The sequence below is a fragment of the Leptosomus discolor genome, chromosome 5, assembly GCF_034619465.1.
Source record: "Leptosomus discolor isolate bLepDis1 chromosome 5, bLepDis1.hap2, whole genome shotgun sequence".
In the NCBI taxonomy this organism is placed as follows: domain Eukaryota; kingdom Metazoa; phylum Chordata; class Aves; order Leptosomiformes; family Leptosomidae; genus Leptosomus; species Leptosomus discolor.
This window is the reverse complement of record NC_141395.1, coordinates 18,091,578-18,116,031: the sequence shown is the minus strand read 5'-3', so window position 1 is coordinate 18,116,031 and position 24,454 is coordinate 18,091,578. Positions and strand designations below refer to the sequence as shown.

The 24,454-nt window shown below is 58.1% G+C and overlaps 1 protein-coding gene across 1 annotated transcript; it reads left to right on the top strand.

Moving 5' to 3' along the window:
• Positions 1-14,311: 14,311 nt before the first annotated feature.
• Positions 14,312-23,362, top strand: LOC104353986 (uncharacterized). Its single transcript, XM_086465920.1, has 3 exons — positions 14,312-14,747; positions 22,358-22,518; positions 23,045-23,362. Exons 1-3 carry the CDS (start codon positions 14,312-14,314, stop codon positions 23,360-23,362), a joined length of 915 nt encoding a protein of 304 aa, XP_086322046.1.
• The last annotated feature ends 1,092 nt before the right edge of the window (positions 23,363-24,454 follow it).

Genomic DNA, 24,454 nt, shown 5'->3' with positions numbered 1-24,454 from the left:
CGTGTGCGTGTGCAGAATTAGCTAATGACAGAGGTCTGATAGATGAGAGGGAGCGGGAAGAGGAGAGAGCCCGTGGCTACAGACTGCTCCATGGGGCTCCCAGCCTGCCTGCACCCACTGGGGGCCCTTTAGGAGAGGGGCCCCAGAGCCCTTTGCTGGGCAGGAGGGCAGGTAATGCCATTCCCACCCCTGGGACATGGCAGCTGGGAGGAGGGTGACCCAGGTACTGGGACAGTGCCTTGCCTTTAGCCCTGACTGCGGGTGCAGGGTGGCACCCAAAACCAGCCCCTGTATGCCTTGGATGCCCAAGCACGGGCAGGGCTGGAGGGGCTGGCGTGGCTCTGGCATGAGACCCCTGACTTGGTGACACGACTGCTGCTGGAGTGAGAGACTGGGGAGCAGGACCCCGAGCTCTTCCCAAAGCCAGCACTGTGGCCACCCAGCCGGTCATGCCTGTGGGGAGGCTGTGACATAAAGGGGGGGCTCTGGCTGGCAAGAGGGGGCTGTGGAGGCAGGTGTGCGGGCAGGAGGATGCAAATGCCAGCCAGGCATGGGCAGGCACTGGTGGGAGCAGGGGTGGGGAGAGCCAGGGCTGCAGCCGCAGCCTGCCGCAGCCAGGGGAAGGAAAGCGGCTGGGGAGAAAGCACTCCCTCCCTTGCCTTCCTGGCATCCCACCCAAAGCCATGCCTTTCCCATCCCAAAGCTTAAAAACTCCCCAAGCTCCAGACCCTGCCTGGCTTGACCTTCCTGACCCCCCAGCACCCCAAACCCTCAGGGTAACTCATTGCTGCTCACCCACTCCTGGACCTGGGGAGAGTCCCATCAGAGCTGCAGCCCTGGTCCCCTCCCCAAAATCCTAGCTAGAGCCTCAGCCTCCCCTGGCTCCACGTTAGTGGAGGTGAGGGGGCTGGGGGGAGGGCTGTGACCTGTGTCTCCCTGCAGCATCACGCGTCTTTATTTATTTATCTGCTCTTTGTATGTACCATAGTTGGGAGGCAGCATGGGCACGTGCAGGGTGAGACGGGACTGAGGGGGGGTGGAAAGCCGTTTGGTTGGGGGGGCAATTTTTTTTTTTAACAAAAAGCAGGAATTATTTAAAGATTATTTTAAAGCACAGTTTTTATGGTGATTGTTGTCCAGGGTGAAGTGAGAGAGCGTGAGCGCGGCCGATGGCAGGTGTATTTTTGTCTCTTCACTGGATGTACCTTTCCTGGTCGGGGACACAGCCCAATAAATCCATCATCTCCCAGGAGGGCGCTTCAAGCTCTGGTATGGGGAGGGTAGGCAGGGATCAGGGACACTTACTGCCCATCATAAACAGGGCAGGCAGGGCTAGACGGCATCTTGTGCTTCTGTAGGAGCAAGATTCGGCCACCTCAGTGCCCCCCACGGGTAAGGGCGAGCTCTCCCTCCCCACTCCCCTGTACCCGGGGGAGGTGGGCAGCTGGAGGCGGCAGGAGTGACCAAGCCTAAATGGGACCAAGCTGCCTTTGGGCCACCTGGAAACTAGGATAAGCGGGAGGCAGGAGGGACAGGCACTGTCAGACTGCCGGGGACACCTCTCCATCCCAGTCTGGGCCCATCACCCCAGTGCCTGGCTGTGCCAGGACACCCTTCCCCACCACCTCCATCACAACACCCACTAACCCAGTGCTCCTGGAGAAGACGGACCCCCTATCCTGTGCACTGGGTTTCCAATGTCACTAGCGCTAGTCACTGCTGGCTCTGTCCCCTCGCCCTTTGGTGGCCTTGCCCCCCCCTCCACTCCATCCTGTGCCAGCAGAAGGAAAGACCACCAGCCAGCACCCCACGCAGCCTCCCCATACCTGTCCCACCTGTGCACCCCTCTGTGCATCCCCTGCCCCATCTCCAAGCTGTCCTGCCCTGGTCTCCCCAGGGGGGGCTGTGAGTGAGATCCCCCCCAGGGCTTTCCCTGGACCCCACAGCATGGTGAGTGCGGAGCAATTCGGCAGCAGGCTGTCAGCGAGGGCCCTCATCACCACGGCTAATTTAAGGGCTCCGCGAGGCGGCTGAGCTAATTTAATTAGGTTCTTATTACAGAGAAGGACAAATTGGTCCCTGGGGTGGGCACGGGGTCAGGCTTTTGAGAGACGCATTATGGAGTGAAATTTCAATCAGGCTGCCGTTGCAGGCACAGTGGGGGGAGACGGAGGCAGGGGATGCATGGGGAGAGGATGTGCCCTTTGTGGTGTCCCGTGGCACGGTGGGCAGCCCGTCACCAGGCCCAAGTTCTTGGGGTACCAGTGAGTATGGGGGAACAGCTCCCTGACCCATTAGGACAAAGCTGCAGGGTATTCGGGGGCTGCTTCAGAGTGGAAGAAGGGAAAGTGGGGGTGGTCCTGGCTCTGGGCTTGCTCCAGGGCAGCAAGAGGAAGGAGAAACACTCACAAATAAGATTCTGGGGTCTTTCTGAAGCCCCATTAACTCCCCCCAAGCCCCATAAAGCCCCATATTGAGGATGGTGAGGACAAAATGATGTGCAGCTGACAGACAGGATTTAGGGGGAGGCTCTTCCTTCCCTGGATGTCCCCCCCTCTCTTGTCACTCAGCCCCAGGAGAGCCAGGGCAGCCTGCAGGCTGCCGGCTGCTCATAGGCACCTGAAGCAGCTTCATGCCCCAGGTTGCCAGTCCCGGGGAAGGGGGTCCCACCAGGGTCCCGGCTGGGTGGTGATGGATGGGGATGCTGGTGGGTGGCCGGCAGAAGGGCTGGGCTGGAGGGTACCACAATGGATGTCTCTCCATCAATTTGTCCTCATTACCATGTGAATGGTGGGCGGGAGGGAGAGGAAGGGCATGTGGCGGCAGGAGAAACCCCCCACATGCTCCCATCTGGGGCAGCGTGTCCCCTCCCCATCCCTCCAGCCCTGTCTGAGTGTGTTAAACCAGTGCCAACAACCCCCGGGCCCCAAATTCAGGGGAGGAGAGGTACCACCCCCTATTCAGAGCCTTGAAAAGGCTACAGGGTCCTGTGCTGTTAACAAGGGGGGACCCTGTCCCCGTCCCCGCCTCTCCCGTCTGTCCCTTGGCCCATGGCCTTCTGCTATGGCAGCACCAGCCAACCCTGCTCCCAGCACCAGGCTAGCACGCTGGGTGCTGGGGTCCCAGCAAGGGGTGCTGGAGGGCATTGGGGCTCAGGGAGTGGGAGTGAAGCACCCCAAAAGCATCTGTTTGTGGGGACCTGCGCCTTTGAGTGGCATGGACAGGAGACAAGAGCAGGTTGGGGATCCTGTGGGACTCCAAGACCAAGCCTTCCCTGCAGAGGCGGGAATATCTCCGGGCAAAGAGGTGGTTTGTCCCCATCATCCGGGAGCTCTGGGTCCAATCAGGCTCTGATGGTGATTGAGGGGGTCATCCCGAAACATCTGGGCCTGTGGGCACTGGTACAGCAGGTTGTGGGGATCCTCCTCCCAGTGAGGGCAGGCTGACCCATAGCTGCCTGCCCAAAAAAAGGCCCAGGAGAGGCTGCCCAGCCCTGCTCAGCCCCACACGCTGCCAGCCGGCAGGTGCCCGCAGAGGGAGCCCGTACCAGCCTCCCGCTCTCACTTGCATTAGCTTAATTTAGCTTAATGGCTTTTTGCAGTGCTGCTGCTCGGGGGCCAGGGGCAGGACCCTGCTCTCTTCAGTACTGTTAGGAGGGGGTCTCAGGACCCTGGCCCCCAGCCCACGGGAGCCCCAGTAGGGTGCATGATGTGGGCTACGGAGCCCATCCTGTGCCCCAAATGCCTCCAATGTCTCTTACTCTGCCCCGAGCCCCCCCATCTACTGCCCCTTTCTCAGCCGTGGCACCCGTCGAGGGACAGCATTGGGAGCCCCCCACTCCATTGCAGGCGCTGCCTGCCCCTGCCCAGAGCCCCCCTGCCTGCTCTTGGCAGCTTCCCCTGGGCAGGGATGGAGGTGTTTTAGCAGGCAGCAGCCTCTGGGAGTCACACCACAGCCCGCTGTGCCTGTGCAGACATGGACGGACAGACGCACACATCCACCCCCTACACGTACCGTTATCCCCTGGACAGACACATGCCGGCCACCTACCTCATCACCCGTTGGGCTTGGACACCCCCCCGGCTCTCAGCATCACCGCCCAATCCCACAAATTAGTCTCTTTCCAGCCCGGATACTTTACATCCCAGGCAGTGTCTGGAGCACCCAGGTGTCCCTGTGAACCTGGTCACTGTCCCCTCCCGGGACAGGCCAGGGGGCATGCACACAACCCATGGTGACACTATGGGTACTGTGAGGACCACAGGACAGAGACACCCTGGGGCAGTGCCCACCTCTGCAACCATGCCCACCCCCCCATCTCCCCAGTGCTGAGAGCACCCTGAACCCACCGAGGGGGCTGACACCCTCTCCCCCAATGCGGGGTGAGCCATACCAACCCTCCCACTGGAGGGACACCCTCTAGCTCCCTCTCACACAGCACAAGGTACAGAGTTAACACACCAAAGCCCACCTTTCCCTTCTCATATCCCCTCCCTAGTCAGCAGGACCCACCCAGCACCCACGGTGTGTCCCCATTGCAGGGCAGGCAGACCTGGGAGATGATGTTGGTGGACCCCCAACCTCCATACAAGGGAGGGGCAGGCAGAGGTGGCTGGGCACCATGCGGGGGGTCTGGCAGCAGGCATCGGCCATTACCTCATACACTGTCCCAGTACAAAGCAGAGGCTCCCAGCACTGGGGGAGCAGACAGCAGGATACAGCCCTGGGGAAAACCCCACAGCCATCTGGCACCGACCTTCCGTGAGTGACTCTGGGGTGCCCTGGGCGTCGGGACGGGGGTGTGTGAGTATGCACCCACGTGCAGGGGACGAGTAAGAATCTAATCAGGGTCCTTTTCCTTAATAAATCATTCGTCTTAATCCAACGCCCTCCTTCCTGCTCTAATAACTCCCGGTGCTGGGCCCCACAGCCACAACAATGCGGCTAATGGAACAATTTATTTTCATAATGGTGCTGGTGGGGAGAAGGGGCGGCTGGGGTGGGGGCAGCATGCTCTGGGGCAGGAGTTTCTAATTAGTGAATGAAATTTGATGTAAGGCTGGAGGAAGATGGATTCACTGCCTGACAAGGGGCCTTTCAGCTCATCAAAGCACCCGAACAGGGAGGTAAATTAAATTATTTCTAATTCTTCACTAACCTCCAGGGAGTCACCCTTCGACCAGCAAAAGGTGGGTCCGTTCCTGAAATGAAGAGGCACTTGAAGGACTGAGGTTGAGTGCAAGGGACTGGGCTACGTGAAGGGATGGGGATGACAAGATAGGATGGGGTGGGGTGGGACAGTGGAGCAGGACAGGCTGCCACTGACTTTGCTGGAAGAATAGGGAGGGAGAAGGTGGAGACGGAAGGAAGGGTTGCAAATTGTCAATAAATAAATGACTCCAGGGACTAATGTCTAATTTGCAGCAAGCTTTCCATCCATGCCTGTCACCTAACCAGACCCAGAGCAGGGCTGAAATGCAGCCAGTGCTGGTGTGGAGCAGAGCAGCCCATGAGCAAGGAAACGGCACCCCAGCCCTCAGGGGGTCTGAGCAGGGACAGCGCTCGGTTTTGAAGGGGTGACTGGTGATGAAGCAGGCAAAGGATCCGGTGCAAGGGAATGCTTCAGCAAAGACTCTTGTTCTCATGGCTCTGTACATTTTGAGGCAAACGCCAGTCACATTAATGTTCATGGTGTGAAAAACATTCTTGGGATATACAGAGTTTTTTCTAAATCCCCAGCTCCTGGAGTCCTGTGATGGAGACCCAACTTTTACAGCGAATGAGTACACTCCCTCCTAGCACTCCTGCTTGCAGAGGGACCTTGCAGTGCCAGCCTGCCACTAGCCCAGATGTCCCCAGTACCAGAGTGCAAAGAAAAAGGCTTAGTGCTATGGCTGAAACCAGCCCCTGGCTCTCCCTGGAGCAGGGGGCATTACAACCTGCCCCAAAAGCACCCAAGGCTGCCCCATAACTCCCCTCCCTGTGGGGCCGTGGAAGCCCATTCAGGGACAGCAGGCAGGTTCCTGAGAGACCTTCCATATGAAATCATGGTCTGCATTTCCCACAAGATCTCCCGCCACGCTCAGCACCTCTGAGCAGCCGCAGTTGCAGCACAGCCCAGGGAGGGAAATAAGGGGAAAAGGGGGGCTGTGTCTTATTGCAAAGGGCTGGGGAGGCACAGGGGGGCCCTGCAGCGGTGCTGGAGGCTTGCTGCAGGCTGGGGAGCACAGTCCCCTCCCCACAGCTGAGCTAGGTGGAGCTGGGACAGGCGCAGAGCTGGCTGTGCTGACCCAACACTCCAGGAATTTAATTTGTTTAATATATTCCCTGGGAAAGAAGAAAATAAATAAGTGGCACCTTGCGTGCCCCCATGTCTCATTCTCGCAACGGAGGTGTCAGCTTAACGAGCCGAAGCCCTCAGCCTGATTAACCAGACACTTCTCCCACTAATAGGGAGCCGCCGAGCAGCGTGATTGATGTACAGAGAGCATGAGCCCCCGCTGCCTGGCGCTGGACTGCGGGGCAGGGGCACCATGACCACCCCAGCTCCCTTGCTCCTGCCCTCTGTACCCGGGTCCAGGACAAGGGCAAGCCAAAGGCTCCCTCTTGCCCCAGGGCGGATCATCCTGCCCCACCGCTCTGTGGCACAGGCAGTGCTTGGGGAGATGGATCTGGGGCTGCTTTTGCTTCTAAAGGCAAGGACATGTTGGTGGCTTCCCACCAGCTGTGAGACTGGGTGGCAGCTCCTCAAACTGGGGGCTGAGGGTCAGAGTTGTACAGAGGTTTTGTGCTGAGCTCTAGGTCTTGGCCACACTCTCTCCCATGGGTTGGGGTAGGGACACTTGGGGATGCTGAGGCACAGCAATGTGCTGGAGGCCACGGTGACGATCTCGGGGGAGAGACCATGAGTTTGGCAACTCCTTCAAGGCTTTAATCCACCGAGACCTTACCATACTACTAGGAAGAAAACCCAAGTGACGTGACTCCCCCTTGTCCCATCCGTCCCTCACTAAGGCTCTTCTGCAGACCTCCTTGCCTGTTCCTCCATCTGTCCCCCCTTCACGGATGTGTCCCTGGGTCTCACTGCAGAGACATCACCTGCTCCCACCATCCCTGTCCCACAGCATCACCACCCCCTGCCCCCACCTTGGGAAAGAGTTAATCAGCAGCCAGGGAGACAGGGTAATAAATGGCCGTTATCTCGTTAATGAGCTGACATTAATTAGAGCCCAAGGTCCTGGGAGGAGCAGCTGATTTATCCGCTCACCCTGGGAGCAGGTTAGGAGCTGACTCCATGGAAAGGCCATTAACAGGGAAGAGGTGAGGCTGTGCTGCTGCAGGGGGCGGGGGTGTGTGTGTGTGTGTGTGCGTGCCACCCCACACTCATCCCTGTACTGCACCCCCCACCCTGGAGCCCAGTCCCCCTGGCTCCCCTCCCTCCCAGGGAGCAGCTCTGGCTTTGGGACAAGACCCCATGAAGCAAAACAAGAAAATCCTGGAGGTGATGGGGGAAAAAACAGGGCTGGGGCATCTCCCAGTGTGCCCAGCAGTGGGGATGCCGGGGGAGGAGAGCCTGGCTGTGCCAGGGACATGTGGCACTGGACACAATGTGCTGGGGCAGTGTGCTGGGCAAGGGCTGTGGGAGCAGGGGTATAGGGAAGCAGCAGGAGGGGTGCTGTGCATTTGGTCACTTCTCTGCTTTCCTGGATGATGGCTGGGCTATGGGACATGCTGGCTATTTAGCCTCTACCCCCAAAAGCCAAGGCTTAGGGTGAAGACAAACATTGAGGATGAGCCCAGGTGCTGCCAGAGCACGTTTTGGACAGCAGTTGGATGGAGGAGATCTCTGGGTGGGTGTTGTGGGCTCACGGTGTTCCAGGATCTAAGAGGAAAGGGGTCAGGAGATAATGGGACTGGAATTGTAGCAGTCAGACCCTGGGTTCCTGCAAGAAACAGATCTGAGCTGACCACGCATCCCTGTCTCTCCAAGCCATGCACTTGCAACGGGACAAGCCACCTGTCCTCAAGCCTGAGTGTCTCTGTAGTGCACCACTGCATTCCACGAAGCTGAGCCAACAGCTGATAGAGGTGAGCCCTAGGGCATCTCCTGCAGCTGTATGGCCTGATCCTGCAGGGTACTGGTGCCCCAGCCCTTGGCAGTGGCTGTGTCCTGCGATCAGGTGTGGTGCTTCAGAATTGCCCTGGTTGTTTCTGCTGGGGGCAGGCACCCTCCCTGCCCTGCAAGCCTTCCCGTGCTGGTTTGCCATCCCCCTGCTCCAGGATGGGAGCTGCTAACACGTTTTCCTGCTCAGCCTTGCCATGGCACATCAGAGATGAGGCTGCTTATTTGAGGAATTGCTTGGCTAAATAAACAGCTGCTCAGAAATCCCTGCAGGAGGCCTGTCTAGGAGGGACTGAGCTGTGTTTGCTTTGCCTGTTAACCCCTTCGCTCGGGGCAGATACCTGGGGCTAGATGTGGAGGGAGGTGTGAAGGCTAGGTAAGGTGGGCAGGGGGAGCTGTGTACCCCACCATGCCCGTGCCGTGGCAGGGGGGTGGAGGCATGGGGATTTCTGCCTTCCAGGACAGATCCCTGCCTCTCAGACCAAGCAGCTCGTGTGTGAGGATGAGAAGCCCTCGGGAGCCTGTGGCTGGCTTGGAAGTCCCTGGGGTGGGCAGGAGCAGGCAGACCTATGCAGGAGGGGATGCAGGCAGAGACAGGGCATGACAATGACTGAGCACAGCTCCCCTGGAAGTAGGCAGGGAGGTGGCTTCAGCGACTTGCCTGGCACTTCTCCTGCCATCACCAGAACAGGGGGAGACCCCTAAAGACAGATGAGGAGCCCTGTGAGGATTTCTGTGGGGCTCTGCAGATGGCCGCTCTGCTCCCACAACAGCGGTGTGGATGTCTCTGCCAGTGTTTCTGCAGAGGGGATGGCCACCAAGCAGCCTGGGACCCTGGGGCTGGCTGTGCCAGGTCTGACGCAGGCTGGGCTCAGCTCCCACCGCTGTGGCGCTGATTAAGACCCATTATCCGGTTGGTTAACGGGGCCACTTGCAGGTGACTTCAACTGTTCATTTAGCCACAAATCACCACAGGGCTGGCAGTTTATTTACCTTCCCCACCAGCCTCTTGTGGCTTCCCAGACTCCAGAGATAGTGGGTGGCCCTGCTGCAAGAGGCAGGTGAAGGGCAGCATCCCACTGCAGGCAGCAGTCAGGGCTCCCACAAAATTTGGGACAACCCAGACTGGAGCAGACTGGGGCTCTTACACCCAGCACTTCTCACCAGGGGCTCAGCCTGCTCTGGGATGGAGACTGCAGAGCATGGATGAGAGTGAGACACATCTACAGTCCCTCTCATGGGGGAATGGCTGGGAAAACACCTGCGAGCAGGCTTCCAGCATGTGTCTCCAGCATTGGCGATGCTTCTGGGCTGTATTTCTCCACTAGCTGGCTTGGGACTTCAGAGTGCTGCAAGATGACCTGAGGCACCGGGGCCAGAGCAGCAAGATCCACTGCTTCCTGAGAGCTGCTTTAAACAAGGTTGTTGCACTGTAGGTCTCTTACAGGGAACTAATTTCTAAAGATGGAAAGCTCTGGGGGCTGTGACCTGGGGAGTAGTTAATGCTTAGCAAGCAGGTAGAGCCATCCTGGGGACAGGGAGCTCTTTCAAGGCTTAAAAGCTATAGCCCAAGCAGAGATCAGGGTGCCTGCCACCTCTTTGGGGTGGGCTAAGCACACTGGTTCCTCCACTGGTCCCTGTCTCAAAGGTAAATTCTGTTGACTGAAGGCAGGAGGTGACCCAAACCCACCAGAAAGACCTGGTGCTAAACTGTGCATCTAGGAAGAGCCAAAATACAGGTTAGGTGGAAATCAAGACACAGCCCCAGCATGGGTCATGTCTTCATCTGATGTCTGGGTTAAGGACTCAAACCTGGGAAAATGAAAATCTGGTCCCAGTCAGTAATTATTTTATCAGGGTATGGATTTTCTTCGGCACCCTTGGCTTTGATCTTGGGGCAGTTGGGTTTCCTGAGGGACATTACGTTGCTTTCCAAGGTGACACTGAGGAAGTGGCGGGGCTGTAAAACTGAACTGTGCTCCCAAATACTACCTGTGACCCCCACGGCTTGCTTCTGAGAGCTCAGGCATTGCTGGCAACAGCCTGGGGAAGTATGTGAACTGCTGTAGGTAGCGTTGTGGGTCTCTACAGATGCCAAAAACTTGAGTGTACGAGAGCTGGGTGTCTTTGGTGGCCATGTGGTTGTTTGCTCTTCTAGTTTTATTCCTGCTGCTTGACCTTGCATGGATAGAAGTTACATGGAGACAATCCATTTGAGGCTATGGACACAGCAAAGAGTTCCATTTGTCTAGCTGGGCACCTTCAGGTTAGCAATAAAAGGCTTTGCAGGGCTTAGGTACACCCACATAGATGCTGCTGTGACTGGTTTCAGGTGGCTGAAGAAAGACTGGGCTCTGAACATCCGGCTGAGGCACATCCAGAAAAACCTCTGGAAAATGCCTGGGCAAATGAAAGAGTCCCAGGAAGCCCTGGGCTGTGTGAACACTCCTGGTGCTGCCTGTTGCCCAGCAAGTGATGTTGTGATCAGGGCCCTCACAGAGAGGTGAGGAAGCTGAGGAATCTAGCTGCTGCCTGGGCAGCGTGGACCTCCCACTGGTCTGCACCTGCTGGACTGGACTAGACTAAGTGGGTAAGTGTGGAGGCGCCTTTAGGGCACAGTCAACATGAGGTGCATCAGGCAGGGGACAAATGGAGATGCTGATAGGGCGGGCTTGAGCCAGCAAGGGATATGGAGATTGGAGAAGCACCCTGGCTGGTTCAGGGCTTTGAGCTGGTCCATCTAGCTCTGTATGGGCCTCAGGAGATCTGTCCCGGATACACCCAAGATCTTCCACAGCAGCAAGGTGGTGTTTGCTGGCCTGTTTCACAGAGCTCGTCACCTTGGGAGGGCTCTGCTACCACTGGGTGAGCAGAGGAGGCCTTGGGGTAAAGCACAAGGTGACCTGTGGGGGGACTGGAAGCAGTATGGTGCCATCTGGGAACATCACCCCTTAAACTCTACCTCTTCCTGAACTGGGGTGGCTTCCTGGGGCAGCTCCTGTTCCATAGTTCCCTGTACCCCCAGGCCATGGGAATAAGCTGTCACTCTGGCTGATATCCTGGGGTCTGCTACCCGTGGCTGATGTCCAGGGTTGCCTTAGATCCTTTGTGGAGATCTTTCTGTGGAGGGAGGATGCTGGGCAGAGGTGAGGGGCCAGGCCACAGTCACATTCACTTATTGCAGTCCTCAGATCTAGTTAGCAACCAGGTGAGTTGTCATCAGAGGACCTGATGGATGGGGAAGAGAGTTCCCTCCTTCCTGAGGTGGGAAATGAAGCTAATCAGACCTCGGACACCTTAATCCAGCTCTGATCTGATTAATGACCTTGAAGACTGTGAACTCATCAGCACCCTGGCATCTATCACTGCCTGCATCCCGCCCCTTCTACTGGTCACCACCCGGCACAGCTCTCCTGTGCACAGCCCTGGGCTCCAGCTCTCTGCCCTGCATGGTGTGGGCTGCGTGCTGTCTGCTCCAGCCTTGGACAACCCAGGGTCCCAGTGTCTGTGTTCGATGCACCTGGACTCCACGATTTTCCTAGATTTCTTTATTGGGATGTTTCCACACAGGTTTTATGGCTGGTGTCTGCAAATATTTCAGTTCAACCACTGTAGCTTGGCTGCTTGTACTCACGTCACCCTGGGGACAGTGAATTGGGCACCAGCCTGGGCTGCTGATCCTTGGAGGAGTTGCTTGTCTTTGAAGAGCCTCCTTGGGTAGTGCAGGGGACTTCCATGAGGACAGCAAGGTTGTGACTCGGTGCTCTGACCCCGGCCCCAAATGAGCCTCACTCAAGCCCTGCTCCCACTGTCTGATCTACAGCAGGTACAGCCACAAACGGTCTTGGGCTTGGCAGGGGTTACCCAGGCTCTCCTGGGCTGGACACCTGCCTGTCTGCCACCCTATGGTGGTCACTGTGGTGGTGACTTCTCTGTTGTGCCCTGGTGCAGCAGCCCCAACCTCTGCCCTGGGTCTCAAGGCACATTCCCTGTGCAAAGCTAACAAGCTCTGGAGCCAGTCCTGGGGACTCAGATAAGGAAGTGGTGGCTCCTCCCTTGCTGCTGTCACTGTTGCAGGCTGTTGACCTGCAGCAGAAGAGTTGTCCTACCTCTGCTGTGACCTCTATTCCCTGGATACTTGTTGTATATTTCCCCTGTGCTTGGGAGCCAGGCTGCTCCTTTCCTCCCCAAATCTTGTCCTGCCCATGCCGGCTGCTTGGCAGGACTGATCGCTCATATGGGAGGAGAAGGAAAGGGTTTTGGTGTCCTCTTGCTTGGCAGGGACATTGTCTTCTGTCCTGGGACAGCAGAGGTGGATGGATTGCAGGGGGTGGAGGGGGAGCCCTGCAGCCTCTCTGATGGTGGAAAGAGTGTGTAGCAGCAGGCACAGGAGTGTTGGGGGTGGGAAGGGACACTGTTCCACCTTCAGTACCCCCTGTCCAAGTAGCATTACTGTGGTGTGACATCCACCACGAATTCCCTTCTAAGCAAATCCAGCTTTGGGCTGCCCATGGGGCTGATTCCTGCTCTCCTCCCTCCCAGGGAGGCAGCTGGAAAAGGACTGTTGTGTGTCTGTTCCCACACAAGGATTTGGGGCCACCCAGTGAAGCTTGTGGGTGCTGGGCTTAGGCAATGGAAGGAGGAAGTTGTCCCACACGTGGGACCTTTGAAACTCCCTGCAGCGGGGTGACATGTGTGCAGGGAGCTCAGCAGGCTCCAGGCGAGAGTGGATGGGCACAGGGAAGGGAAGTCCCTGGGGTTACTGAGCAGAGAAAGCACAGGAGGCTGAGGAAGGCCCCATATGCCCTGCCTTTCTGTTCCCTGGACATCTGCTTGCAGCCTCTGCGGGACACAGGGTACAGGGGGGTGGACCCATCTCTTGCTCAGGGAATACGGCAGTGCTGGAAATGTGAAGAGGGAGGAAATACGGGGATGAGACCTCCCTTTAATTGTTATAATTATTTAGGCAGGGCAATAGCAGCTGCCTCACTTGCCTTCCAAAAAGAGGGACCCATCATTGGACACAAACAAGCAGAAGCTTGTCTTGCTGTGTTAGCATGACACAAAAAGGTGGGACCCAGAGACAGACAGACACAGACCCTCTATGGCAGAGACCGCAGGTGCACTCACACACGCTCTGCCTCTCCCTGAATGCCAGTGCCAGGGAGCCTGGGCCAGCTCTGCTCTTGCTCACCCACATCTCTCAGATCAGCCAAGGCTTTCCTCTCTGCCCTTCCCTGGTGCCTCTCTCCAAGCTGTGTCTTGTCTGGGGAACAGAAGACTGGGAAAATGACTAACACTCTTCCTGTAGGCAGCTGCTCTGTTGGCATCTTGGATAAAGACGGGTGATGGAGGATGGTGGCCCCTGGGTGTGTCCAGCTCAGCTCCACTGATCCCCCTGGCCCAGAGCAGTGCGATGGGAAATGGCACAGCCAGGCGTTGGTGGTGACCCCCAGTGCACGGGGTGCGGAGGAGCCTGCCGGTGAGTGAGCACCTCTCCTGCCCTCGCAGCCAGGCACTCAGCCCCCCGAGGGCCTGGGGGCTCTGCAGAACCAGGGCAGCACTGGAGCCCCGCAGGGCTTTGCCTACATGTGCCGAAGTCCATCCAGTCTCTCCAGATCTCCTCTAACTGCTGCGACTGCAGACCTGCTTCCCCACCCAGGGGCACTAGGAAAGCAGGATCGGCTCTGGATGAGGACGATGGGTGCAGCACCCTGGGCAGCGGGTCCTGCGGGCTGGGAGGGACCCCTTGGGTGCGGACCAGGGCTGGGCTGCGCGGCTGGGGAAGGAGCAGAGCGGTCCAGCTCGGGCCCCGGAGTGTCCCCGCCGCTGTGGCCGGGGAATGAGGAAGCCGGCGGAGGGAGGCCGGCGGGGAGCCCGGCCGGGGCCCGCGGGGAGGCAGGCCGGACCGGCGGGGCGGGGGGCCGGCGCGGAGCCAATGGGGAGCTGGGGCAGGTGGAGGGGGGGTTAAAACCCCCCCCGGTGCCGGCGGGCGAGCGAGTGCCCGGGAGGAGGAGCGGAGAGGAGGGCTGCCCCCGAGGGCAGCCCCGCGGAGCGCGGCGCGGCGGGGCCCCGCGGGTGGATGCCCGCCGGTGCCGGGGCTGGCCCGCGGCTGCCCGGCCGGGCTGTGCCCTGGCAGGGGAGCGGCGGAGTGCCGGGGGGCCCGGCGGCTCCACACGGGGCCGGACCATGCACAAGCCCATGGAGAAGTCCCAAAACTTCCGCATCGAGGCGCTCCTGGCTGAAGAGCCGGCGCGGAGCGCCTCCCCGCCGGGGCTGAGCCCCGGGAGCCCCGCGGCGAGTCCTGGCCTCGCCGGGCGCTCCGACACCCCCTCGCCACGGGCGCCCCCGGCCGCCGCACCCCTCGCCCCGACCGGCTTCGTCCCCAAGCCCGGCTTGCTGCACCTCCCCGGCCCCGGGCTCGGCGCCCTGCCAGCCCTCTACCCGCCCGCCGTGTACCCGCTCCCGGCCCTGGGGGGCCAGCACCCCGCTTTCGCCTACACCGGCATCCCCCACCTGCCGCCGCCCGGCGCGGAGCATCTGAAGGCGGCCGTGGCCGGCTCCTTCCCGCTGGAGCACTGGATCCGAGCTGGGATGCTGGTGCCGAGACTCTCCGACTTCCACGGTGAGTGACCCGGGGACCGACCCTGCCGTCGGGCGGGACGCGGCTCTCGCCCCCTTTCAGCCCCCAGGGGCTCCCACCGGCACAACGGGGTGCAGGTCCCCTCGGGAACAGGGGGTGAAGCTGAGGCCTCCTCTTCGCAGCTCCGCGACGGTTTGGGTTGGGAGCTCGGCGGGGACGGTGAGCCCTCGGGGCTGACCCCAATGCGGGGCTCTTGCTGCACCCAGACCCACTCCCCAGCCAGGGCAGGTTTGGGGGTCCCATTGGCGAGGGGGTGGGGGCCAAGACTCGGGCCCCGGGAACCCCATCCGAAGGGCGAGGTCTAGCCCTACGCCAGCCCGGTGCTGCGGGACGGCCCCCGAGGGACACCGCCCGCCCCGGTGCCGCCAGAGCAAAACCGCCCCCGGGCCGGAGCAGCCGAACCGGCCCCACCTGCCGGCTCCGCACGGCCCCCGCGGGCTCGTTGGGCTCCGCCGTGGAGGGAAGGAAACGAAAATAAAGAAGCGGCGGTCCGAACCGGCACCGGGAAACGAATAAATCCGTCCCAGTGAGGTTGGGAACGAAACCGCTCGGGTCCCTGCGGAGAGAGCACGGAGGGATGCGAGGAGCCGGCTCCGCGGGGCCGGTGAGCCCGGTGCCGGCGAGAGCTCGGGGAACGGGGCAGCCCGGCAGCGTGCTGGGCTCCAGGGCAGCCCCGATCCCTCCTGGCGTACAAGGAGGGTGCCGGCTCCGTGCGCAGCCCCTTACACGGTGGGCACGGCCAGGGCTGCGGGCAGGCACTGGATCGTGCACGGCAATGCTGGACCAAGGGTGGGGAGGGTCCTGCAGGGCATGGAGGGCACAAGGACCGGCTTCAGGCCCTCGTCCCACCGGGGACTGTCACTGGCAACCCTGGTAGTGTGACCCGGCCCCTGCCCTGTGCTTCGGCTGAGCGGAGGTCTGGTCACCACAAAGATGGGGCCAGTGGGCAAAACAAGAGTGGCTTGTTAATAAACCCCTGGCAGAGTATCTGGATTTATTAGCTGAGTTTAGTGTCTTAATAACCTGGGAGCCCATTTACAAAAAAAAAAAACCAATAAAAAAAAACCCAACCCAAAACTAAAAGGCTGGATGAGTCAGCTAGCAATAATAATGCAAAAATGGAGAAATAAGATGAAACATCTCATTCATTGCTCCCTCCTCAAATTATACCTGGGCAGGTTGAAGGGAAAGAGGCTGTTGCCTTCCCCGGGCTGTCTCCCTTTCCCTGGTTCATCTTGGACTGTAGGATGGGTCCAGCTGTGGTGGTGGCACCTAAGGGTGTACAATAAGCTTCCAGTGCTACAGGCTGTGTGCATTCTTAAGAACAGGAAAAAAAAAATATCTGTTTTTGGGATGGTGAAACACCTTCCTGATCCTCTGCAGAGGCCACATTGTCCTCACAGGCTCTGGGTCCGTCAGTGTATCTCAGCATCCCTGTAGCTTCAGACAGGGTTGTGTTTCATGTCTGCCCCTGTGGCCCTGAAGAGCAGCTTCTGGCTGGGATAATGTAGAGATATTTGTGCATCAAAGCTGCATTTGTGCATCAGCTTCATCCCTCTCAAGTGCAGGATCCGCTCCAGAGCTAGTTGTCTCCAAAACCCTGCTGAAAGGAGACAAATCCCAAATCATGGGCATGAGAACAGCTTGTGGAGGGAGCTTTTGGGCTGTGCTAGGATGCACAGGAACACTATGTCAATGGGTCTTGTAGGAAGTGCTGAGCTGGGCTCCTATGGTAGCTTGGGGTGGGGGAAAAGCAGTCTCTGACCCAAGTATTGGACCCTGCAAAGCCCAAAGCAGGGTAGGGCCAAGGGACACGAGTGGAGATGTAACAATGATGCAGCAAAAGCTGCCAAAGCTGTAGATTTTTAAAGCAGAGTGACCGCTGCCTCAGTCCATATCCTTTCCTTAAGGCATTTGTTCCCAGTTCTGGGGAGCCCTTTGCAGTGGGGATTCTTTCTCCCCAGACTGTCCTGTTTAATTCTTCAGCAATTCTCCTGCTGTGAAGCTTTTCTTGCTCCAGATTGCTTCCAAGATTTGTCATGCCAAACACAGCAAATCACTGTCCATTCTCTTTGCTTGCCTGGTCTGCACACGAGGAGGATCTGTTAGGTCCCTTTCAGCCTTCTCCTTCCCCCACTACACAGCCCAGCTGTTTCCATCTCCTCTGGGCCGGATTTCCATCCTCAGTGCTTTCAGGGTTTTCTTCCAAATGTCCCCTGTCTCAAAGCACAGGGACCAAGCTGGGTGCAGAGCTTGAGCTGATGCCTCCATGAAGGAGAAGAATGAAGCTTTGTGTGTTTGCAGCTGCTCTACCTGTCTGTACCTACCCATGAACATCACTTCGGACTTGGCGGACTTAAGCTTAGCTTGGGGTCTATTCTCTTCTCTACACTTTCTCTCCCAGGGATCCTGCTCCCCTGGTCTTTGTTTCATGTTATTCTCAGTGCCATGTAGACTGTGTCACCAGACCCTGCTCCTTGTCCATCTTCAGATCCATTTGGAACATTTGGTTCTCAAGTGTTTCCTCCACCTTTCCTTCCCGCAAGCTCCGAAAGCAGGTTCCTTTGCAGCCTGCTTTGCCCTTGTAGACACCCGGACTGGACCCAGCTGCATGTTATGACTGTGTCGGGGCTCACTTTGCCCCAGTGTGCTGGCCATGGTGTGGGGTCAGGGACAGTGGTGCGGGTATGCCTAGGATATGCTTCCTGCACAGCCCTTCCTCATTTCTCTGAGGGTGGTGGTGGGCTGGACAGGAGCCTCCCACCATGCACGGTGGTTTCTGAGCTGCCTGTGGTTCCTGGGTGCTCTGTCCTGACACCCAGCCCAGACAGATGGACAGACCTGCCTGGCTGAGCTCTCCAGCGTGACTGAGCACAAGTGTCCATGCTGCTGGTGCCGGTCATGTTTAGCTCTCCAGGTAGCAGTGGACAGATACCTGGAAGAGATGAATCTGAAAGCCTCCTAGGATGTGTTCTGGGCCATCCCAGAGGGAGGTCACCCTTGTGATTTATTTGTGGGGGATTCTGGGATTAAATCCTAGAATAATTCCTTCTTTAGCTGCATGTGTAGAGATGTTTTGCAGGTACGGTCTAGTTTGCTCTCCTGGGGACAGCCAGAGTGGGGGAAGGAGCGGGACAGCCCCTGAACTGAAGCCGCAAGCTCTGCAGGGATGCATTGCACACAGTCGCCCTGCTCTCACCTGCATGTGGGGGAGGTTGGATGCTGGGGAGGTGGTCTGAGACCGGGTACCATTAGGAACTTGACCGGGGCTTGGGTGCTGGAATTGCTCGAGGAAGTGCTCCTGCCACGGTGCAAGCAGGTGCCGTGCCTTCCTCACTAGCTGCCTCTGCGGAGCCGCAGGCAGTGCCTGGCTGCCTCTGCTGCAATGCGGAGCGCGAGGGCTGGGTGGGAAGGCCTGCGTGCAGGAGCGGGCATGCCCTTGCTGCAGCCGGCAGGGAAGCTGCCTGCCCAGGCTCCGCTGCTCCCAGCCGGGGTCCCTGTCCTAGGGCTTTGAGCACCTCCTGAACTGCACTCGGGGAGCATTTGGCACCAGGGCGCCGTGCCTATTAGTATTTCTGGGAGCTGTGATTTATTTGCCCTGGCTATCAGTGTGGAAATGCAGAACAGCAGTGGGAGCCAAGTGCAGAGACCCACCTTGGAGGAGAGCTGTGGGAGCGAGGAGCAGTGACACACAGCTGCAGATTCTCAGGAAGAGTGAAGGATTTCCCATGGGGGAACCTGGTGCTCAGACAGCTTTCCTGGGACACTACTTCTCTGCATCACCCTCTCACCAACTTGATGGCTTGGACTCCAGGCCTGATCCTGCCCACAGCAGCGGAGAGCTGGCTGATGGGCTGTGCTGGGCTATGGGAGCAGGCAAGACAATCATATCAACCTGCTTCAAAATGCAACGCCCTCCAAGGCTCACCAGCTGCACAGTGCTCTGGCATCAGCAGGAACCACGGGCTGGAAAGCAGCTGGCAAGCAGCAATCAGAGGTCAATGGCGCCACAAGCAAGAGGCTAGCAGAGGTAGCAAGTGCCCTTACACATGCTGCCCCACGGACAATAGTCAGGGCTGTCAGCAGGCCAAGAGAAGCCTCCGGTGATGGCCCTGATGTGGTGAGACCACCTCTCCTGCTCCCACCCCTGACATCTGGAGAAACACCTCCAAAGCAGACAGGGTGCTAATTTCCTCTCCTTTATCTGCCAGCCCACAAAGTGAAGTGAACTATAGCTAAACAAACCAAATTAAAACCAAGTGGGTTAATATCAACCTGGGATTACCTTGTTATCAAGTAGACGGAACTATATCAAATAAACCAACAATTCTTTATAAGCTTTATCTAATTATCCAGGAGGCAGCTGCCTTGCAGAGCTCCTGGCCTCAGACTCAGACTCAGAGGGCATTCCCGGCTCCAGGCCAAGCAATTTATTTACCACAGTCAAATGCCCGGCACCCATCAGGGGGTCCAAGACCAGCCAGGCTGAAGGGGTATTGAGAAAAGCTCTGATCCTCAATGTAGTACTGGAGGACATGGCTGGGCAGAGAGGAAATCCTTTGGCAAGCAAAAGTGTGATGCTGAGGCAGTCACTGGTCTTTTGGCAGGAGCTGGATAAGGGAGAGAACCTTCCCAAAGGGTTGCTCTTTCTATGGGATGCTGGTTGTGATGGGGATGGGTTCATAGCTCAACTGACATGGACTAGGGGAGGTGATCCCTGGGGGAATGCTTGCTCTGCATCCCTTGGGAGGATGCTGTCCATGTTCGTATGACAGCCTGCCACGGGACAGCAGGGGACAGGACTCTATGAAGCACACTGGTGGGACAGGCTGGAGCTACCGGCAGCCATAAGGCATCATTTCCTCTTTGCATGGGAAACTGGAACCTACTACATACCCTCAGATGCCACTTTCTCCTCCTCCCTTTGCTACTTCCCCACTGAGAAACTACAGATCCTCTTCCTCCATACTGTCTCCATGCAAAGGATCCAGGGCCCTTCAGGGAAGCTAACAACAGGTCTGTGGTCAGATGTTGGTCATTCAGGTCCCCATTGACCTGCTGCTGTGTGTGGCTGGAGGTCAGGTGGGCCTTAAAGCTGTGTTGGTTTGGGCTCACCCCATCTCACCTGAAGGCCAAATTGTGAACAAATCATGGTGGAGAGCAGTGGTGATAGACAATAGCAACTTCTGAAGGGTGTATTGTCAGAGGAGGACGTGTGTAGGCAGGGCTTTGGACTGGTGGCAGCTTGAACTGTATGACAGCACCACCGAGGGGGTTGAGGGCTGTTTTTTTTTGTCAGCAGTGGGGCAGGAAGCAGGGTGGGTTTCCAGAGAAGTCAGGTCTGTGCAGGGTTTGTAACGGACAGAACTACACTGATCCCAAATTTGAGACATTGGGATGGAGAAGCTGGGGCTGGCAGAGGGACTGTGCCCCAGTGGACGGTCCCCTGCATTGGTAGTCATTTGGGATATATCCCATTTGGATTTATTTGGCTTTGGGGCAAACTTTCTTCTTTTCACTGCTAGACCAAGCAGTCCTCAGCACCTTACCTGGGGAAGAGCGAGTCCCTTGTGGGGGTGTTGTTAAAGCAAGCTGCCTTCCAGCCTCCTCGGAAGCTGCACATACTGAACTCCGGCCACTTTTGGGGTCAAGATTCAGTTCTGTGCCTCCACTCTTCCCACATCTGTTTTTAGTCTGACCACATCTGACCCTACAGGAGGAGGTACAGAGGAGCCTTTTGGGGTGGTCTGAAGGATTTCTGTGCTCCCCAGAGCCAGGATGCAGCATCCTAGGAGCTGAGTCCTGAGATCTCTGCTTTGGGGTGGGAAATTCAGGCTGGGAATACGATATTTCTCCCTCCTGGCGAAACAGCCTGCAGCTCCAGAAAGCACAGAAGTCCCAGATTACTGGATGCTGGGGTGTGGGCACGCCCTCTTGCCTTCTCTTTCTCTGAAGCATCCTTTGCAGATCATGCCCAGAAAGAGAACCTGCTCAGAGGGACCCTTCCCTGAGCTGGTACAGCCAGCCTGTGCAGTGCAGCCGCTGCTTCAGGGAGGCACTGAGGCACCACGTGCCCCAGTGCACCCTTCCGTCCCTGGCAGCAAAGGGGGCTTGCTGGGTGCCAGAGCCCTCAGGCTGCTGGATGCTGCCTGGGGCTGCTTTGTGTTGTGCTCCCCACCAATGTTGACTGAATGCTTTTCCCCTGCGGTTCTTTCTGATACATCTCTGGCCTTCCCCCCTACGAGGAGCTGCAAGGGGTGTTAGCTTGGGCTGCCCCACCCCTGCAGATGCTGATCCCCATGGCACATCCTTTATTTAGGCAAGGGGAGCTTTCTCAGGTCTATTTGGTCCCACGTCTCCACCGACGATTTGTACAGTGAGAGCATCCGCTGCCAGCCAAAGCCCAGACGGCAGCTGAGCTCTGCAGAGCTGAGCCATCTTTCATCTGACATTTGTATTTGTCCCGGAAATCCTTTGAGCCTCTCATTTGATTTTTTCCTTGAATGTGTGTTGTGTGCAAAATAACACACGGTGTGTGTGTCAGAGCCATCGGCACAGCATGCCTTTATTCGGTCCCTAGTTTAACCGGCCAGTGGCTGCAGGGTGGGTCCCACGGGTTCTCTCTCCTGGCACTGTGGGGCTGCAGGTGCAGGAGGGGTCGTGTCCATCCCCACTCCCATGAGGAGTTTGTAAAGCCCTGGCCCAGCCTGGGCTCTGCCTGTTTGACCCGTCCCACCCAGCATCCCAGTACTTGGGATCAAAACCAGATCGTGATCGGTTAATGCACCCTTCATAAATTCCTGCCTCATGCGTCACCGCTGTGTTTGTGAAGGGCTTGGTGGACACCTCGGGAGATGGGCAGGTTGGGATCAAAGCTGGAATCTGGGGGAGATAATGTGGATGGTGGCCCATGCCCTGCAAAGTGAGCGAGCTGGAGCAACCCTTGCCAAGCAGGGCATGTCTCTCAGGCCACGATGCTCCGTCTCGGCCCCCGAGACACAGCAGCAGGGATGTGCCAAGGACCTTTCCCATTAATGCCCCCACCCCCCTCGCCCCCCGCCGCTCCTGCACTTTACTCCCAGCTGCAAACCTCTGGGTTTGATTGCCGCTGTGGTGCTGGGGGAAGCAGTAAAAGCTGAACCTGGGGGGGGGACACACACCAATAAAGCCAGCGGAGAGGAGATAAGCGAGGATCAAACACAGTGCGGCAGTCACCCCACGTTGGACTCTCAAAGGTTCTTTTGTTCGTGCTGTCTCCTGATTCAGTGCTGCGCTGCCTTCAAGGGCTGCGGGCAAGATAGCGGCGCTCACGGGCAGCCCTGCCGCCGCAGTCCCTGGCAGTTGGACAGCCACCTGCGCGGCCCGGCAATAAAAAAGGAGGATTAATTTCAGTCACAGGACTGATCCCAGTTGCACACCGAGGCCTGATAACATATCTCACTGGTTCCTATCAGCCAGGCAATAAAGCCATTATTGGGGCGGGAGATGATGGAAGAGACTCTCGCCTTCCTCCTCATCCTGGGCTTGTCAAGGGGATGTCCCTCCCCCAAGCCCCACCGTCCCCTGACCCCTGCCCACTGTCTGCTCCGCAGCCACCCCACAATCTGGCTTGATGGGGAAGTGTCGTCGGCCTCGTACAGCCTTCACCAGCCAGCAGCTCTTGGAGCTGGAGAACCAGTTCAAGCTCAACAAGTACCTGTCCAGACCCAAGCGGTTTGAGGTGGCCACGTCGCTGATGCTCACCGAGACACAGGTACCTTGGTCCTGGGGGGATGGAGCATAGCACCAGGCGGCTGCCAGGGAGGGAAGTCAAGGTCATGGGCAATGCTGATGTCTTTCACTTGGCTGCCATCAGCCCCACACTCCATTGCCCCCATCAGCACCCCTCTCCTGCAGAGACCTGCCTGGTGGGCTCCAGGCTCTTCTCTTGCGAAGGGCACCCCAGAAACACTGCTTCTCTTTTTACTCCCCAAGTTGAGTTTCAGAGCCTTCCCATCACTCACCACACTGTGGGAGGGGGCTTTTTGTGGGGCTAAAATGAAAACATTCCAGTGCACATCCTTGGGCATCCTGCGGATGCAGCCCCCCAGGTACTCCTCTCCCCATGACAACCTCAGCATCTTTGCACAGACCCCCAGCACCATCAGATGTCCCGCAACAAAGAGGCTTTGCGGGGGGGTGGGAGTGGGGGTGTCCTCCATATAGGGAAGGTGAGGGGGTGAGTGGGGACAGGATGGGGCAGGGGAACACACTCTCCCCTGGGGGCTCTCCCTCGGCAGGTGAAGATCTGGTTCCAGAACCGCCGCATGAAGTGGAAGCGGAGCCGCAAAGCCAAGGAGCAGGGGGCTCAGGTGGAGGCTCAGAAGCAACGAGGGCTCAGCAAAGCCTGCGAGAAGTTGCTGCCTGGCGAAACCCGGGGACAAGCTGCCGAAAGCCCTGAGTTCATGGGGTGCAGCCCCAGCTCAGGCTTCCTGCACCACAGCACCACCGAGCTGGGCTATGGCCCGGACTCCTCCTGCTCGGGTGGTGAGGAGGAAGAAGAAGAGGAGGATGACGAGATGGGTGCCACAGAGAGGAAGATCGGCTCTGTGTTGTGAAAGGCGGATGGAGCCAGCCTGGGAGAGGGGCCAGGCTGCAGTGTTGGGGGTCTCTTTGCTGGCAGACACAGACTGTGCCTGGGCAGAGCGGGGGGGGGGGGGGGGGGGGGCTGCAGGGCACCTGCCCCCCTTTAACTTATGTGTGTTTGGATCCTATTTAACTCGTAATTATTCCTCTGTGTGTATCTGGGAGAGTCCCCACATCCCTCCCCTATAAAGCTGTTATCTGGATGCCTGTGCTTTTCTTTAGGGGACAGGAGGCTCTGCCCTGCTCCTGCTACCATGCTGCCTTACCAGGATCCCTGGGGAACCGGGTGGGGACAGCTGACTTGCACAGCTGGCAGCTCGCCGGCACAGCTGGAGGGGAGAAACCCCCAGACCCTCCTTCGACTGTACACTGCCCTTTCTCTGCAGGTACAACAGTGCCTGGAGCAGCGCATCCCTGCGTGGTGCCAGCTGTCTTTCCCCTTGGCACCACGAAGGGCTGTGAAGGAGGATGCCCAGAGGGTGTGCCAACCTGCCCTGCCTCCTCCTGCACCCATAGTGTCCCTGCTGGGGTCTGTGCTTTGCAAGGCAAAACTAATCTGCCCTGCAAAGCAGAGCTGGTTAATTGGCTAATGCACCAGTGCTGTTTTCCATGCTGCAATTAGCTTGGTTGCATTGGTGTGGCATTGCCCCAAAGTAAGGTAAGGATGGGGCCCTCCTGGGTTTAGGGAGGTGCTCAGGCTGTTTGTGAGGGCTCAACACTGCAGTGAGTACCCCTTTTCCCATGGCAGTGTCTGAACCCCTCTCAGACCATTTCTGGGCTCATTTCATTATCCTTTTGCGACCTTGCTTGCTCTGGCTGGGCTCAAATCAACCCCTGGTAGCAGGATGACAACAGACACCCTCTGTCACCTCCCTAGAAGCAGTAGGGTTAAGTGCTAACTTAACCCCCCTGAGTGAGCAGGCTGCCTTTGTCCTCAGGATGCTGGAGGGTCCTGGCAAACCCTACAGACCTCCCATGCCTCCTGCACACTTTCTGGGCCTCCCCTTGGGCATGCTGAGATGGCCGTGGAGGGAGAGGGACCAGCCCCACAACGTCCAGCCTCC